Raw genomic sequence first — 19,457 nt, 5'->3', positions numbered from 1 at the left:
TACATGTATCCATTAGGTGATCTGCACTGCTGTTCTCTCTAAAGGGTAGCTAAGCTGGGTTTCTGAAGCCCGGGAAATATATTGCTCAGATATTCAGTCACCTCCTCCATGCTGCTACCACTTCTGCACAGGCCAGACAGGAATGTAAATGTGCTGTGGTTCCCCCAAGCATGATAATCAGCCAGCCATGACCTGGTAAAGCCCTGAGGAACAGGCTGTGGTTCCTGACCTGAATGATGAGTGTGCCTGTGCCACAGGTGTCTCTGCAGGACATCAAACATGCAGGAGACAGAGGCTTTTTTTTTTCACTGTGATGGTGATGGAACACTGGAACAGGTGGCCCAGGGGGTTGCGGAGTTTCCCTCTCTGGAGATATTCAAGACTTGCCTGGATGTGTTCCTGTGTGACCTGATCTAGGTGATCCTGCTCTGGCAGGAGGGTTGGACTGGATGATCTTCTGAAGTCCCTTCCAGCCCCTAACATTCTGTGATTCTGTGATTCTGTTCAAGTCACCTTTGTGTTGTTTGCTTGCAGGGGACTGCTCACAGGAAGCAGCATGCATACAACTCTAGTCTTGCCCCATGAAGATGATGATGCTGGGACAAAATCATAGAATAGCAGGGGTTGGAAGGGACCTCCGAAGAATGAGTCCAACCTCCCTGTCAAAGCAGGATCACTGAGACAGGTCACACAGGAATGTATCCAGATGGGTCTTGAAAGTCTCTAGTAGTCTCTAGAGAAGGAGACTCCACAAGCTCTCTGGGCAGCCTGTTCCAGTGCTCTGTCACCCTTACAGTAAAGAAGTTTTTCCTCATGTTGAGGTGAAACTTCCTGTGTTCCAGTTTGTACCTCTTGCTACTTGTCCTATCACAAGACACCACTGGAAAGAGACTGGCACCTTCTTCTTGACACCGACCCTTCAGATATTTGTAAACAATAATATGATTCCCTCAGTCTTCTCCAGAATAAATAGCCTTTCCTCATAAGAAAGATGCAAGACATCCTCTGCCCATCAATCTACAGTCCTGATCTACACCAAGAAGGACATGACTTCATGAATCAGTGGAAGTAACAGAAGGGAGAGAGCTGTCTTGAGGCAGGATGCTTCAGTCCTCTACCACAACAAAATTCCCTGCCCTTCCTCCTGCTGGACAAGCTATTGAGCTGGCAGCTGGAAGGAGAGATGAAAATGGTTCATCTTGCTCCAGCTGCTGCTGTGATCTTCATAAAGACCCTAAGCAATTCCATGGGTAAGAGGGATATTATCACCTGTCTGCTGTAAGAATAATTGGAGAAGATTCAACACTGAGAACACTGCTGAAGAAAGGTGTGGCAGTTTCAGGCTGTGCCTAGGAAAATTTTCCACAGATTGAGTAGAAAAGTGATAGAATGTACATAAATGACCATTGGATGTAAAAGGGAAAATAATGATAAGGTCTAAATAATCCCATTGGTCTGGTATCTAGTTAGTTGTGTAAACTATCTCTTTCTCTTTTTTTAACTTCTTTGCTCTAGCAGATACTAACTGGTACTTTTTGCTGACCTGGGCTGCATTTCTTTGTTATGGCTAGGTATTAACAAGCTACCATCCGCTCCTCTTTCTCTTGTCCCATGTACAGGGGGGAAGAGGAGGAAGCTGCTGATAACCCCCTGGGTTTGTCCAAGGTGGGTCCTGTGTTGTTTATAAATTGTAACAATAGGTAAATATTGTATATTTTGTACATATTCATTACATTTCATATTTCTAGATTTTAGTCTGGCAATTTTATTTTGGGGGGTAATTTCAACCCACCACAAAAGGGCATACCCACACATGCAAATTATCTCATTTGCTCAGGCTAACAGGGTTCCAGACAGCTTCAGCCCATACTCCTCCACAGAGCAGTCAGTGTCTGACCAATGCTGAAGCACTGTCATTTCCAGGGTGACAAGAGATGGCTGTTTAAAAGTGCAGCTTTCTAGGTGGTGAAAATAGGCAATTGAAACGGTAGAGAGAAGCCAAGTAAGCAGAAAACACTTGTAGTGGTTGGGTTTATCCACATCTACAGGATCATTAATAACTAATACAAACACACAACATCTTTTAAGATCCCAAAAGAGTAACAGCATTTTTAGCAACCCAACACACCAATAAGCCTGGTGCTGTCTTAGGGGAAAAATATACCTTCTGTTGAGGTCCTTTGCTGTTATTTGTAACTACTTGTGATGAGTCAAGGTATTTAACTTGAGACATGCAACACAATCACAGCTTGAGGTGAGATCTGTAGACCATATTTAGTGATACACACTCTATGCCGATATTTTAAGAATGACAACCTCATAAATCACCATCTCTGCTTAATCCTTTGAGTTAACTTAAACAGAACATGGAGCCCCATTTATTAGTTCCACTACAGCTAATGAAAAGCAATCATTAAAGCCCTTCCTATTGATTCAAATCTTTGCATGCCCTCACTCTAGCAATCTATATGCCAGATAAACATTTCTGCTAGCAGGTGCTTCTTTTTGAATCCCAAATCTCTCTTTAGCAGGACATCTACAGATGGAAAGTAATTCCTTCTTATCACACAGTATCACAGTATCGCAAAGGTTGGAAGAGACCTCAAAGATCATTGAGTCCAACCTGTCACCACAGACCTCATGACTAGACCATAGCACCAAGTGCCACGTCCAATCCCCACTTGAACACCTCCAGGGATAGTGACTCCACCACCTCCCTGGGCAGCACATTCCAATGACGAACGACTCTCTCCGTGAAGAACTTTCTCCTCACCTTGAGCCTAAACTTCCCCTGGCGCAGCTTGAGACTGTGCCCCCTTGTTCTGGAGATCTATCATCAGACCTATGAAACACATGCAACTCCTGCAGGCATTTGTGACCCTAAATGGCGCAGTCTTTCTGCTGGTTCCCTGTTGGCACACCCAGAAGCAAATTCACTGTGTAAATGAAAAATTCCCATTATTTTCTCCCCACATCTGTGTGCTGCTGAATGTAAGCAGTCTTTAAAGACAAATTGTAAATATTTTTAAACAGATATGTGTGAAGACTCTTATGGTTGTATAGAAAAGTACATGAAATGTGTGTCTACCAAAACTCTACCTATCAGAATGGACACACATGGACCTGGTGCCAGAGCTGTGTGGAAGGGCTTTCAACTGAGTTCAGCTCAGGAATTGTAACTCTAAATACATCAGAAAACATGAAATTTTGAGTATAATCTGTTCTATAGTCTGAAGCCTGGGTTTACAGCAAGAAATCACAACAAATGACAGGAGAGAACTGACTGTGATAACATTTAGTCCACAGTCTGCACTGTTCAGTATCCAGAACCTTCAGTCTCCAGAATGCTGATGAAGTACAAGACAGTTTGGGTTTGGCTTTAATCTGAATCACTGTTGTCAGCTTTCTTGGATTCTGAAGGCCCTGGCAGGAAGACAAGTCAGGGAAACTATCACATCATACTGGTGGGCTTCTAAATGGTTCATGTATAACGTCAGCATGTAGGCCACCAAAGGATGCTGACAATGTCCCTTCATGGGAAAGCATTAGTTAAGACCTGGAAGGGCCTGAGAGGCCTGCTGAGATGCAGCTGTTGAAGTAAATACCCATGCAGACATAAGGGTTGTATATTTTCAGTGCCAAGCTATTCACTGCTGTGTGGGAAAGCTGAAAGTAAGCAGCTGACTGAGTGGCATTCAACAGAGTCCAAACCTAAATGTTGAGGAATCATCTCCCGGTTCAGGGTCACCACTTCTGAAGGCAACATTCAGGGCAGACACTGAATGATCTAAGCATCTAACACCCCAGCACATGATTTTAGCAGGATGACTTTCCCTGACAACTGAGTGTGTCTGCATCTCAGCAAAGAGCAAAGAGCTGAGATGCAGTCACAGAAGCGACTTGTGTAAGATTTCTTTGCCAGTTCCTGTTTCTTGATGATTCCAGTGATAATGAACATCTCAGTATTAAAACTAATCTATACTCAAGTTGATTGTTTACATTGCAAATCACTTTGATAGCCCTCCTTAGACTAAGATTTTCTTCAGCTCTTCTGAGGTCTCCAATGGTCACACTATAGATTACAAATACCATTCTAGTTTCCCCTCTTTTGGCTCTGCCAAAGGAACAAGTTCTGCTCTTGCCACTTATGAGATGCTTCTGGAAAGATGTCAGTTGCTTGAACTAGAAGATCCCTGCTGAATGGAGGGCTTTCACTCCTTGAAACAAGAGAAAGCAGGAAAGATGCAGCTGCCCATTTGTGCTGGGTGAGAAGCATTTTGTCTGTCTGCAAAACATTGCAGGTCAGAAGACAGGAGAATTACTCCGACCACAAAACTCTTCAGATATTTGCTTTCCTTAGACCACATCTTGCATCTTGCTGTGGTCCCAAGTCTTAAAATGGCCAAGTGGCTTTACACTTTATCTCTTACTGAATAAAAACCAAAATTCACTTACCCTCCTTCAAAAGGGTTGTCTCCTGGGATGACATGAGTGCTGTCCTTGCCGATCAGGAACTTGATCCGATCGTAGAACGAATGCAAGCTCTGCTGAGAGACAGGGGTTTGGGTCTCCTGGATGATATCCAGAGGGTCCGGGGAGCCCAGGCACAGGGCATTGACGTGGCACAGAGGCTGCAAGCAGCAGTCTGGGTCCATGCAATCCACCAAGCCATCTGTAGAAGGACAAGGAAGATTTCAGAGCAATAGTAAGTAGGGTGCAAGAACTCCTTGCAGTGCAGGCAGAGATTAATTGAGACTGACATAGAGTAAAGCATGCTCCCTAAAAGTTCCAGTGAAGGACCTCAAATGTGTATTAATATGTAACATTAATATGCACTATATGGAAACACACATATACATGAGATTGGACCCTAAAAAAATACACCACATTTTTGAGGTTAATTCTGGGATATGCCATCTCACATCTCACTGAGATAGCTTCAGAGCCCAAAAGGTGTATTTTTGCCTGTCAATACACAAACAACTCTTTCACAGTGGTCCTGCTCCCTGTGTAAAACACAGGCACGTTGCATCATACCAAAATTATCACAGCTGCTTTCAGTAGGACTAAGTAATGAATAAAGCCACAGTATCTACCAGGGCTACAGAGGGAGCTACACATGCAACACACTAAAGATTCTGCCTTGACAAATGAGAAAGTAAGGGAAATTTTGCTGAGAAGATTTGCTCTCTCTTGGCCTTTGTCACATTTATTCCACACCGACAGATGACCTCAAACTCTCAGGATATAAATCTCACCCATTCAGCAACACTAAATTAGTAATAGCAATAATACAGCAGTGGACACACATGAGTAGAGTTTGCCAAGCCTACTCTAGTAAAATGAAGGTTTGCCTATCTGTCAGCCATCAAGTGCACAGACAGAACTGCTCCCCTCCCACCACTAGAGCAGCATTCCCCTGTTCATTGTGAGATGCCACTGTTCATTGCAGACAGCTTAGTAAAGAGAGGTGACAGGAAAGGAAATCAAAAAAGATCAGAAGGTTTGACGAAGCATGACATTTAGAAATAAAAAAGTTGTTAGCATGTAGTAGAGATGGATCTTCAAATCAGATAGAGGAACTGGATGCTTTTGTTCTGGGATAATGGGATATGGAACCCTTCACTTCCAACTCATCAGTTCAAGAAAGACAGCTTGATGGTGAATGAAAATTGCTATGATCTGATGGCTGTTCAAAGACCTATTGAAATGAGTGGCTGTAGTTTCTGGGAGCTCCACATATCAGAGAGCCCACCTTTACAGCTGGCATCTTACTAATGATTTCAGTATAGAGCGAGAAATGAATGTACTCAGAAAGCAACACTGTCCTGACAAGTAGGTCTCACCTATAGTAGAATGAGGTTTGGAGCTGTCACAATACAGTGTTTTTCATTTCAAAGAAAGAGTAAATTAAACCAAGACAACCATTATTATAGTTTTTGAGCTTTGGTTTCGTCCCAGCTATAGAATCACAGAATATTAGGGGTTGGAAGGGACCTCCAGGGATCGAATCACACAGGAATGCATCCAGGTGGGTTTTGAAGATCTCTAGACCTGTACCAGTACAAATAAGAGGTCTTTTCACTAATGTTATTCACATTACTTTTAATTTAGAATCATCAAATTATAGAATCATTTTGTTTGCAAAGGACCTTTAAGATCATCAGGTCCAACTATTAACCTAGCAGTACCAGGCCACTACTGAACCATGGCCCTCAGCATCACATCTACAGGTTTTTTAAATACTTCCAGGGATGGTGACTCCACCACTGCCCTGGACAGCCTGTTCCAGAGTGTTAAAATCCTCTTCAGGGAAGAAATTTTTCCTAATGTCCAACCTAAACCTTCCCTGGTACAATTGAGGTAGTTTCCTTTTGTCCTGTCTCTTGGTACTGAGAATAGACCAACCTCCCACCTCACTTTTAGGTGACTGTAGAGAGTGAGAAGATCTCTCCTGAGTATTCTTTTCTCCTCATAAGACTTCACCAGGTTCATTGCCCTTCTTTGGACATGCTCTAGCACCTTTTGTAAGATGACAATCTGATCTGGTATTATTGCTCCAGTACTAACAATGGTTTATACATCATGGACTCTGATTGTCTCAAGTTACACCTGTCCCATTCTTGGAAGACTTTTAGTGCTGTAAAACATGTGTACCTAGTGTATAGGTTGCCCAGGGAGGTGGTGGAGTCACTGTCCCTGGAGGTTTTCAAGAAATATGTGGACATGGTTTAACAGCCATGGTGGATTTAGGCTGATGGCTGGACTCAATGATCTTAGAGGCCTTTTTCAACCACAGTTCTGGGCCCCTCAGTTTAGGAAGGATGTTGACTTGCTGAAGCATGTCCAGAGAAGGGCGACAAGGTTGGAGCACAACCCCTTTGAGGAGAGACTGAGGGAGCTGGGGTTACTTAGCCTGGAGAGGAGGAGACTCAGGGGTGACCTTATTGCTCTCTACAACTACCTGAAGGGAGGTTGTAGTGAGGCAGAGGTTGGTCTCTTCTCCCAGGCAACCAGTACCAGAACAAGAGGACACAGTCTCAGGCTGTGTCAGGGGAGGTTTAGGCTGGAGGTTAGGAGGAAGTTTTACACAGAGATGTGTTTTACACATGATGATCTTGAAGGTCTCTTCCAACCTGGTTTATTCTATTCTATTCTATTCTATTCTATTCTATTCTATTCTATTCTATTCTGTTCTATTCTGTTCTATTTTATGATCACTGGGAAAATAACTTCATGTGGGTACCCATTCACAGATAACCCACTCCCAGAGCTTCCAGTCTAGGAATAGGACAAAGAGCACTGAATATCTGCTCCACACAGACACATGCACAGCGAGTCTGATGCTCCTGCCACTAATGACAATGGAAGCAGTGTTAGATTAGCAAAAGTGCTTGTGAAAATCCCATCCATTATCCTTAGCTCTGTCTGTTCTGATATCTTTAGTTTTACAACTCCTTGCAAAGTTGCCACAAAAATGTATCAGCTCAGGCACAAAACCTACCCAGCTGCCTTTTCTCCTGATGACTAGTGATAATGAAAAAAAACCCACCCAAAACCCAACAAATTACATTTCATTTGCTTATTTAAAAAATATGACTTGCTGAAGATGGTTAGGCCAGTAGGGTTCTGGAAGGTCAAATCTCAGGTGGAGTTTAAGTGAATGAAGTCAGTGAATCAAGCCCTGCATAGATGCAATAACCTTATCCTGATAGAAATACAAAAATACAGATAGAAATAAAAAAATAGAAAAAAAAAAGAGATGGAAAAGGAACAACAAACTAACCTTGTAACTATATTGACTAAAGTCTCAAGCAAGATAAAACATTGTCATTTTCCCCACACGCATTAAAAATGTTTTCTAAGGCTACAGACACTCAGCTGAGGACCATGAGCCAGCTGAACCATACTTCTTCATTACCCTGCCTTTATTGCAGGCATCAGAAATGTGTTTTGGGATCTGAAGCTGCAAGATAGCAAGAAAATGTGGGGTTTGCAGGAAACAGGAGATATATGTTTGAAAAACAGATGCACAGGACAATGCTTTGTACAGGTGGGAACGCTGAGGCCTCATCTACAGACAAGTCTCTCAGGAAAAGAAGACCCACAGGTTGAAATGAAAGTGGAATTAATGAGATAGCCAAACTGCTTCCAGTGTCAATACTGAGCATATAAAGCTATGCTCAGCCCAGCAAGGGTGCAGCTACCACAATATCCAGGAAGGAAGTACTCAGGAGCAGGAAGAGGAGCAGAATGAGGAAAAACCCAAACAGAAGTCTCTAGCAGGAGTCTTCTTTCCAAACTTTCCCCTTGCTACTGAGTGTGATGCTCATGGTCTGGGATACACCTGTAGCCAACTCAAGTCAGCTGTCCTGGCTGACTCAGAACTGCTTATGGCCTGCAGCCCATGGCTTGCTTGGGATTCTGTCCCAGCAAAACCAGCACAAACTGGAGAGCAAATATGGTACTTAATTATCTCCATGCATGGTTGAAAGTGCTATGTAGAGAAATTACACTAATTCATGTGCTTTCAGGTTAGAGAGGCTACTATGATCAGTTTGTCTGACCTCTTATATACACAGGCTGTTCTTTTTCTCCTGCCCCAGAACAGGATTAAAGCCTGTCATTTAGAAAGATATCTCATATATCAAAGGCAGCTGATTACAGTGAGTTCACCACTTCCTCCAGTAAGCTAGTCAAAAGCTTAATTACTGCCAGAAAACTGCACCTGATTTCAAGGTTGAGAGTGTCTAAATACAAAGTCCCACCACTGGAACTCATTTTGTAAGGTTATCAACGTTTTCTTCTGCCCTGCAATGCTCAGATGTCTTTTCCAAGTGCAAGTCCACACAGAGCAACAATCTCTTTCAAACCTTTTCTCGTAATAGTTGAGGAAAATTATACTTCCCATTGTAAGCTTTTTTTCCTAGCCACTGGATTTTTCTTTGTGGCCTTCCTTCATCTCTTTCCAGTAATTTCACATCTTTTGTTATGTGTGGGCACCAACACTGGACACAGAACTGTGGCAGCAATTGGGTACAGAAGAGAGACAACTTCCCAACTTGTTGGGTTTTTTATACTTCTAAGGTTCACAGTAGCCTTTTAGCCACAGCCTTGCACTGAGAACTCATGTTGAGACAATTATCTCCAGTGACCTCTAAATCCTGTTCTGAGTCATTGCTTTTCAAAAGCCTCCCAGCTCATAAGTATAACATACTTCCTTTGTTCCCAGGGGGATTATCTTGCATTTTGCTGCACTGAGACACATTTTGTTTGATTGTGACCTTGTAGCATCGTGTGTCAGATCACTCGGTATCAGAATGATCTGGCTATGCTATTTACCACCACTTGAAGCTTTAGGTGACCCAAAGATTTTACCAGGAGAGACCTAAAGTACATGATAAAGACAATGCTTAAATTGTTGAATAAAGTTGGGTACAACAAGAACCAGTTCCAAGGGATCCCTTCAGAAACAGCTTCCACCATGGATGCCTTTCAATTAACAAATTAACTCAGAGATCTGTCATTCTGCCAGATTTTAAGCCACCTCTCATGTTCCTCATTATTATTTCCATGTAATAAGAGTTTTTACACCTTTGAGACATTTTCTGCATTCCATACAGACTCACGTGTCCTTTTGGCAATCCTGCCAAAAGCAAAACTCTTTTGTCACACCTCCTTTGTATAAACCCAGGAAATAAATATCTTTTGTGATCTCAGTGTTATCATGGGGTGAATCAAATCACTGCCTTTGTGAGAAAGGAGACAGCAGCCAGACATTGCCACTTCTGGTAAATAATGTGATCAGTGCTTGGCATCTTTCATTAAGACTCATGAAATCATAAAATAAGCAAGACTGGATGGGATGTCTGCAGGTCATCTTGTGAGCTCTCTCTCATTCCCTTCAGAGAGAGACTGATATGAAAAAGAATAAACTGAGCTCAGCAGAAACCCTTCCTTTTCTGCCACTGAGGATGAAGCAGCTACAATTTATTCAGTTAATGTTATTTTTTAGGGGACCAAGTCCACTTTGATCAGATAACCTGTGCACTGTAACATATTTTTCTCCCAAGTAACTAGTGATAGAAGAGGGAATGGCCTGAAGCTGCACCAGGGGAGGTTTAGGCCAGACATGAGGGAACATCTTTTCACTGAAAGTGTTGTCAGGCATTGGAACAGGCTGCCCAGGGAGGTGGTTGAGTTGCTATACCTGGATGTGTTTAAAAGCCATGCTTTGGGATATGGCTTAGTGGGGGACTTGGTAAAGTAGGATTAATGGTTGGACTCAAGGATCTGTAAGGTCTTTTCCAGCCTAAATGATTCCATGATTTTATATCACTAGACAGTGAGTTTAGTTTGGGATTACTGCAGCCAGCTTGTATCTCCTGGGTGGAGCTGGAATATTGTTTTTAGAAAGATGCTCTGTCCCATTTAAAAGATTGCAAATTCACCAATCCTGTTAGTGAGCTCTTCCAAACAAACTTTAAGTTCTCTGGGAACAGAGACGGTCTTTTTATTTTCTGATCATAAAACATCTGCTCCAGTCCCAAAGGGCTTGGAAGTGCCAAGATAACACAATAAAATAACCACAATTCTCATTAAAGATTTGTATCTGCAGTCTATTTTCAGCCTGTTCTCCATGCATGCAGGCAGTCCCTTCCTTAATGGAAGGGACTAAACTCTAAAGCTATCCGTGCCTTCTTGGGGCAGGATCTTGGCCCTACAAGCAAAAATGATCAGGGGGCTGGAGCATCTCTGCTACAAGGACAGGCTGAGGGCGTTGTTCAGCCTGGAGAAGAGAAGGCTCCAGGGAGACCTAATAGCAGCCTTTCAGTACTGGAAGGGGGCCTACAAGAAAGCTGGAGGGAGGTTGTTTACAAAAGCTTGCAATGATAGGATGAGGGGCAATGGTTTGAAATTATAGAAGAGTAGACTTAGATTGGATGTTAGGAAAAAGTTCTTTACAATGAGGATGGTTGAGAACTGGAACAGGTTGCCCAGGGAGGTGGTTGAGGCTCCATCCCTGGAGATACTCAAGGGGAGGCTCAACAGGGCTTTGGACAACCTGATCTTGTTGAGGATGCCCCTGCCTACTGCAGTGGTTTGAACTAGCTGACCTTTGGAGGACCCTTCCAACACAGTTGATTCTATGAGTCTCTTATTCTTTGACATATTCCCTTCTCAGAACCAAAACTAATTGTCATGTCCATAACCACTACTATCCTACAAAATATTTACTCCCTAGCAGCAATGCAATGGGGCTACTGTCCCTGAGTTCCTTGGGTTGCTGCTGCACTTGCTGGCTGAAGAATGCTCACAAACCCTACAGCAGACTCATTCGTCTTTCAAGCCTCATGCAGTCGGGCTTCAAGTCCTTCACCCACCACCACGCAGTGCCAACAAGGTGTCAAGGATTAGTGTTGTACAGAAGCAAAGGGCTGGTTTTGAGAGACTGACTCTGCAGTAAACAAGATCAGCCACGAGCTAATAAAATTTCAAATTAGCTGTGACTTTTCACGGCCCCACAATTGTGTTGGCTGATTTAATGGGCAGCCTCTTCGCTCGCTGAGATTGAATAATTGAGCATTTCTACAGAGTTATGGATGCTGCAACAAAAATCCATCATGCTAACATCAACAATGGAATGCAAATAACCTTCAGCCAGAGGTGTTATTATGTGTTTAAGCAGACTCTGACAGGTGCTGCAAGTCAAGTGTTGGGCTGGAACAGCCAGGACACAGCTAGAGAAAGACCTGTCTGTAGGCAGTGAGCATCCTGTGGACCACGATGCACATCAGGAGCCCCAGACACACAGTCAGGAAGAGGTGAGCCTAAGAAGCCTCACTGAGGTAAATCTGGGAAAGTGTTCATGGCAAACTCATGATCATGAGACTTTTTGCCACTGACTGCAGTGGCAAGAATCCCTGTGAGAAACTGTAGTAGGCAAAGTGTGGTGGGTTGGAAAGCAGATTCTCTCTTACCTCCCACCAGGGCAGAAAAATGAGACTCAGACAAACGGATTGCAGAAGTGATGGAAAGTTTAAAAGGAAAAGCAATGAGTGTTTTACAGAGAAACTACAAGCACAGTGACAAAAGAAGATCCCAAAGCATACCCAGAAGCCTCCCAGCACTCCCCTCTCCCTACCTGAGGGTATACCCAAAACCCCCAGGGCTCCTTCTTCCCCACCTCTACTGTTAAGCTAATCTCAGCTGGCCAGATCTGAGATTGCCCTTCCCCCTAGCATTAGGTCTAGCTAAAAGCTCAGAAGAAAAATCCCAGTAAAACCTCATTGTCTTTCCAGGACTATTTCCATTGCCAAGGAAAGCATGAAATGCACTGATTATACCAAATTGAGTCTCTCACCTTACCCAGTTCTTATCTTTCACTGTCCTTTCTGTGCCATTCACCAGGCTGCATTATCATTTGTTGTGGGGACTCTGTGCTGAGACTTCAGGTGTCTCAGGGAGACCTTACTGCTCTCTACAGCTACCTGAAAGGAATTTTCTCCCAGGTAACAAGCAGCAGGACACGAGGAAATGGCCTCAAGGTGTGCTGGGCAAGGTTTAGGTTGGATATTAGGAATAATTTTTTCCCTGAAAGGGTTGCTAAGCCCTCTAGCAGGTTGCCCAGGGAAGTGGTGTAGTCACCATTCCTGGAGGCATTTAAAAGATGTATAAATGTGGTGCTGAGGGATATGGGGTTTTGATGGATCTGGCACTGCTGGGTTAACAGAGAGACTCAGTCTTAAAGGGTCTTTTTGCAACTTAAACTATTCTATGATTTTATGATTCTGTGATTCCATTACTGGGAGAGTTTGGATGGGGAAAGTTTAAAATGAAGATGCTCAGATGTAAAGCTAACAAGATTCTAGTTTTACCATTGAGCAGGTCAGGTTTTACCCTTCCAGCTCTAGTCTAAACTCTGGCGAACCAGAGGCTAGAGGAATGGCTCAGTACTTCTGCACAAAGCACAAGTTATTGTTCATGGGAAAGCTTGTGCTGACAAAGGTTTAAAGGAGTAATGATGTTCTGCCTTGAGTTGAGGATCAACACTCAATTTACTTCAATTGGGTTTGGGGAATAAACAGGTTTTATTCCAGCACTTTGCAGAGAACAATTTTACCTATTCAACAACAGAGCTGTAGCATTTGGCCTCTCTCTGAGGAATCAAAGGGAAACAAAATACAAACACAAGGAACAACAGCAATGTGACTGTCAACCCCCTGTGATCACTTTAACTATTAATGTTCTCTTTGCTCTTTCTGTCCCACTTGTTCTGTTTTGATTTTACCTGAATAAGATTCTCACTGGTTGTATCCTGGCTAAATTAGTTTGCTGGCTGCCTGGGAAAGGAATTGTCCTCACATCTTTCTCAAAGTGCTCAGCATATGTTTGCAGGCTCCAAATAACATAGTCATATGTAATAGCAATCATGTATTTGAATTGCAGGAGTCCTTGGGCTCTAGTGCAGAAGCAGAGCTCTGCAGGGCTAGTCACTACAGAAATACACTGCAAGAAAAGCTCATCCTAATCCAGACATTACTTAAAAAATCATCTGAAAAGAAAAAGAAGGGCAGTGCAAGGAGGAAATGACAGAAAACACACAATAATCACCACTAGCTGGGCATAAACCAGAGCTATAATAATGTGTTTATAGTTTATAAGTTCACAGCATCCCCCAACTCACCAGGACTCTGGAGAATACAGTTGATGCAGCTGGTTTCATGGGTTGCTTCCTCTCTCCAGGCAGATTCTTAACAAAGGGATTTACACATTGCACAGCCAGCGAAGCAGTACAGAAACTAGGTAATCATGAAGCAGAGTATCTGAGGGCTTGTCTCAGCATGGGAGAGACCAGCATTCAGAATGGGCAGTGCGTAGGTGTCTTAGCCTGATCAATGCACATGCAACATTCTACCTGGAACTGCCTCTTTAAGGAGCCAAAGCATCTCTCAAAAGTGATTCCTCTGAGAACACATGACTCAGAGCTTAGAAATATTTTGTGGGAGCAATGGGTTCACACCCTCAGCACTTGAGATATCCTTGTCACCAAGGCCTCTCGATTTCTTGGCAAGTGCTCCGAGTGTTAAGCTACTGCTGAAAAATTCACCCTAATGTATTCTATGACTTGAATCCAAGGCAGCTGCAGTTCAGGGAATCATTTGGGCACAGATTGGAAGGTGGTTTGAGATACATTAGATGTAGGTACATTTCTCAAATCCTGGTCAAGAAGAAAGTGGCCATGCCTGCTTTGCATGCTGGTCACACTTGTGACAAGACATTACGATTTTAAGGGTGCCTTCTGCCCCAGGAAGAGGCAAGGCTTTGCCTCAGGTGATAAGGAAGATCTGGTGGAGTTTTTTGAGTTTCTCCTTTGAGTATTGATGGCCAAACTCTGTTTAAGCTTCTTTTCAGGTGCAGAAATTCTTTGTGAAATGCATGTCCAAGCCTGTATTTTCTGAAGATGGCTCGTGTCACCTTTTGTTATCTCTTAGCTGTCAGCAGTGCCTCCTCCCCATGAGTAACTTCCCTCATTTCAGAAGACAATGGTAAGTTTCTTTTGACAAAGAGGACACTTGCACGTTTTCTTTCTTAATCTATTAATCAAAGGCATTTCATTAAGGACAAGTCAGAAGTTCCAAGAACTCTCCCAAGCTGTCAGGAGAACCCGCAACCACTGTTAGACCCTCAGTTCACAACACATCATCATCTGTAATGGCACAACCAACACTTGCTTCTGCATGCTGTAATACATGAGTTACCATCACCACCTTGACAGCCCCAGTGCTAACAACCAGTAGCAGGTGACACCCAGGTGTTACTGTCCAACAGTGAACCAGAAAAGAGCTCAAACCTGAAAATGTGAATGGTCATTTTGTTCTCTTACTCGAGGAAAGCTTGATTAACAGTCATCATAAAACAGAGGAAGAGAAGGTTGGTGATTTATAACAAACTGTACCAACTAGACAGGTAGAGAAGACTATCTCCTCTTTTTAGTAGTGCTTTGTGGTTCCTCCAAGATGATCCTGTTGTTTGACTGGATCTATCTGTGATGGGAAATACTAATTTATGATGGCTGTTTTTCCCAGGTGCGTTCAGATCTCAACACTTCCCTTCATAAGTGTAGCAAGAACATTAATGCATCATTTTTTATGGTTTCAAGGAAGTAGACAGCTCCCACATCACGCCCAGGAGACAATCTTCTCCTGCTATAAAAGCCTTGCAGGCATGAAGTAAAGCTTCATAACAGTGTGGAGGAAGCAAATACCAGAAATCACCTCACCACCTTGTCTGCAGCTCAAACATTTGCAAAGACAAAGGGTTGTGCTCTGGACTTCTCCTGGATTCTTTACAACTCCTTTTACAACCCTCCAGGTCGTACTACCTTCAGGTGTAAACGTATGTACTGGCAAGGAACAACGCAGACTCCTGCCAGCTCTCTCAGGGATTATTTGGCGTGTGGTGGGCAGATGGTGGACACCTGGGTGTTGAAAAGGTCAGTGTGCACTGCCAAAATGTCTTTTGCCAAAGAGTTTGAAATGCTGCTGTCCCAAACCATTATCCAAGTCTCCACCTTACTGCTATCACACAGTCATTGTGGTGCCAGAGCACATCCAAAGAAGAGCAATAAAGGTGGTGAAGCATCTAGAGTACAAGGATTATGAGGAGAGTCTGAGGGAACTGGGGGTTTTTGGCCTGGAGAAAAGGAGGCTGAGCAAGGACCTTATTGCTCTCTGCAACTAACTGAAAAGAGGTTGCAGCAGCACGGGGGTTGGTCTCTTCTCACAAGTAACAAGTGATAGGATGAGAAGAAATGGCCTCAAGTTGTGTCACGAGAGGTTTAGATGCGACATTAGGAAAAATTTCCTCACTGAACAGGTTGTCGAGTCCTGGAAAAGGCTGCCCAGGGAAGTGGTGGAGTCACCTGTCCTAGGAAACTGGAACAATGGCGAACTGGCTGAAATGCTGGCTCTCAGTACAGAGGGAATCATATACCTAGGTGATTTGCCTGGAGCAAAGATGGTTAATGCAGCTTTGCTGCCCAATATCACATCTGTGAGATTGTGAAGAATATCCTCGACCTCTCCATTTTTCCTGTACACTCTTTTCCTAACAGAAGAGTCTACAAATGCAGCAGAACCCATATTTAGCCCATGGAATATCAGCCTCTTCTCAAGGTTTTGTCAAATGCTCTTCACTCTGCTGCTAGGACTTGTCACAGAAGATAATTTCCTTGGTCATTTAAACCTTCAAACTTCTCTTTCTTCTAGCACATGACAGAGCACTCAGTGTGGGGTGAGACAGGACTACTCTCAGGTAGTGAGTGTTCACAGCCATGAATTAGAGAGGTTATTTTCTGCCAAAGAGAGGCCAGAACCACTTTTCTCAGCTTGTTTTAAGGAAACACCTTCCATTTGTTGTAATACAGGTGGCCTCTTAGGTCAAACGTGCCAAATCCCAGCCTTTCACGCAGATTGTTACAGCTCTGTCACTGCACTGTTTTCCCTTGACTGATATTGGATGATGACCTGCTCTCAGTTACTTGCTATGATCCCTTTCAAGTCGATGGGCTTTATGTTTAAAAGTGTAAATAAAGTGGATCTGGGTGTGAAACCTAAGTGCTAGCTTTGACAAATGACACCCCTGTGAGGAGAGAGGACTGCTCTCCCAGACACCTTTTTTCTAACCTGAACAGAGAGTACATTTCAGCGAGTCTTTCTGCTTAGCTTGTTATTGTTTATCTGAGCAGCCTCCAGACTTAAGAGGAAAACACACCCTGTAATTTGGTACCCGTCTGCCTCAGGGTATGATTAGGCTGGGATTTGATGAAAAGGATTCTGACTTCAGCTACCATTATCCCAAGGAATTTCCGGCTGCAGGGATCTTGGCTAGCTGACACTCAATACCACAGCACAAGAAGCAGCTTCTGAGGAGCTCAGGCGGAGGGAACCCCCCTGTAGCATGAAGAGCCCCACCATGGTGTCTCAGTTTTGAGAGGTGCTGCTCTGTGCAGGAAGTAAGCAACTTTGAGATGACATCTGAAATAGCTCAAAGGGAGGATCATCAAACCACAGAATCATAGAATTGTTTTGGTTGGAAAAGAGTTCAACCATCAACCTAAGACCACCATGGCCATTAAACCATGTCCTGAAGGGAGGCGATCATCCTCCTGTACTCAGCACTGGTGAGGCCACACCTCAAGTATTGTGTTCAGTTACAGGCTCCTCATGATAAGAAGGACACTGAGGTGCTGGAGTGTGTTCCGAGAAGGGCAGTGAGGCTCATGAAGGGGCTGGAGCACATGGCCTATGAGGAGTGTTTGAGGGAGCTGAGTTTGTTCAGTTTGGAGAAGAGGAGGTTGAGGGAAGACCTCATTGCTCTCTACAACTATCTCAAGGGAGGCTGGAGCGAGAAGGAGGTCAGCCTTTCTCCCTGGTGTAAAGCAACAGGACTAGAGGAAATGGTTTCAAGATGTGCCAAGGGAGGTTTAGGACAGAAGTTAGGAAATATTTCTTCACTGAAAGGGTTCTCAAACGTTGGAATAGTCTGCCCAGAGCAGTGGTGGAGTCACTGTCCATGGAGGTATTTAAATAGTGTGTGAACCTGGCACTTGGTTTAGTGTTGATCCTTCAGTGCTGGGTCGAGGGTTGGACTGAATGATCACAGAATCACAGAAACATTCAGGTTGGAAAAGACCCTCAGGATCACCAAGTCCAACTGATAACCCTACTCTACAAGGTTCACCCCTAAATCAAACTCCCTTGCATCACATCCAAACCACATCCAGGGTTGGCTGTTCAACCACCTCCCTGGGTGGTTCCAATCCCTGAAAATGATCTTTGAGGTCTGGATGCATTCTGTGATTCTGAGGTGCCATGCCCACAACGTCTTCTTCAATGCCTCCAGGGATGGTGACTCCACCACTTCCTTGGGCAGTACTGGCTAGGCCACACCTGAAGTACTGTGTCCAGTTCTGGGCCCCTCAGTTTAGGAAAGATGTTGAGTTGCTGGAACGTGTCCAGAGAAGGGCAACAAAGCTGGGGAGGGGTTTGGAGCACAGCCCTGTGAGGAGAGGCTAAGGGAGCTGGGGTTGCTTAGCCTGGAGAAGAGGAGGCTCAGGGGAGACCTTATTGCTCTCTACAACTACCTGAAAGGAGGTTGTAGCCAGGTGGGGGTTGGTATGTTCTCCCAGGAAACCAGCAGCAGAACAAGAGGACACAGTCTCAAGCTGCTCTGGGGGAGGTTTAGGCTGGATGTTAGGAAGAAGTTCTTGACAGAAAGAGACTGGCCATTGGAATGGGCTGTCCTGGGAGGTGGTGGAGTCGCCATCACTGGAGGTGTTTAAGAGGAGACTGGATGAGACCCTTGGTGCCACTGTTTAGTTGATTAGATGGTGTTGGGTGATAGGTTGGACTTGATGATCTCGAAGGTCTTTTCCAACCTGGTTAATTCTATTCTATTCTAATGCCTGACCACTCCTTCCATAAACAGATGTTTCTAATATCCAATCTAAAACTCAGCATACAGCCTTGAAATCCTTTACACTGAACCAAAATAAAGCACCTTTCTCCATCCCTGAGCAGGTATCACTCCAGAGACTCTTATGGGATCCCAAAAATGCTTGTGGTGACAAAGTGAATATGGGTTCAATTTTACTTCTAAAACACAGGTACCTACTGTCATTTGAATTAGTTGCCTTTGGATATCTGAAGAATCCAAAGTCTGCAGTCACACAAGAAATACACATGCCTATCTATGTATCTATCTATCTTGTGTACTAGAGATCCAGGATACTGTGAATGGGAAGCCAGAAGCCAGCTGGATTACTCTAGGAAGTCTCAGATGATGCTGGACAAACGGTAAAAGATATCAAGTTTCATAATGGAAAAGTTATGATTAGATATTAGGAGAAAAAAGTTTCCTGTAATGACGGTCATATACTGCAGCAGGCTGCCAAGAGAGGTAGAATCTTAATCCTTGGAGGTTTTCAAGAGTTGACTGGATAGTCTTGAGCAACCTGACGTGATTCTAATTGCTTTAAGCAGGGCACTGAATTAGCTAGCTGCTGGAGGTTTCTTCCAACCTCAATTATTCTTTAGATGTTCTACAAATGTCCCCAGCTGCCTTGCTATCTAAATCAGAAAATAGGAAATAGGTCCAGAATCACTTTTTCTTCATGAGTCCATGGGACTGTATTCAAATCCCTAAACAAGGAACTCAGCAGAAATGCTCACCAATGGTCATACCCCTACATCTCAGGAGTTGAAGTTCTAGGTTTGAGCCCACAAATAAAAATGGCCCATAAAAATGCAGAAAAATCAAGTTTAAAAGGTAAACATATCCCACTGTTCCACTTTCCAGCTGAAGAGAGTCCTTACGAGTACTGCAGCAAACTCAGAGGAAGAGCACAACGTGTGACATGGATTATCTGCACTCTGCAAAGCACACCATGTATG

General features: G+C 43.7%; 1 protein-coding gene across 1 annotated transcript in view; it reads right to left on the bottom strand.

Moving 5' to 3' along the window:
• TENM4 (teneurin transmembrane protein 4) overlaps positions 1-19,457 on the bottom strand; it is a 901,855-nt gene that overhangs the window by 126,051 nt on the left and 756,347 nt on the right. The window contains exon 20 of the mRNA XM_054164697.1: positions 4,456-4,672. Within this exon, the coding sequence (XP_054020672.1) occupies positions 4,456-4,672 (217 nt within the window). The remainder of the gene's footprint in view (positions 1-4,455; positions 4,673-19,457) is intronic.

The sequence above is a fragment of the Dryobates pubescens genome, chromosome 10 (genome assembly GCF_014839835.1).
Source record: "Dryobates pubescens isolate bDryPub1 chromosome 10, bDryPub1.pri, whole genome shotgun sequence".
Classification (NCBI taxonomy): Eukaryota; Metazoa; Chordata; class Aves; order Piciformes; family Picidae; genus Dryobates; species Dryobates pubescens.
The sequence above is the reverse complement of the archived record's forward strand: the minus strand, read 5'-3'. Positions and strand labels throughout refer to the sequence as shown.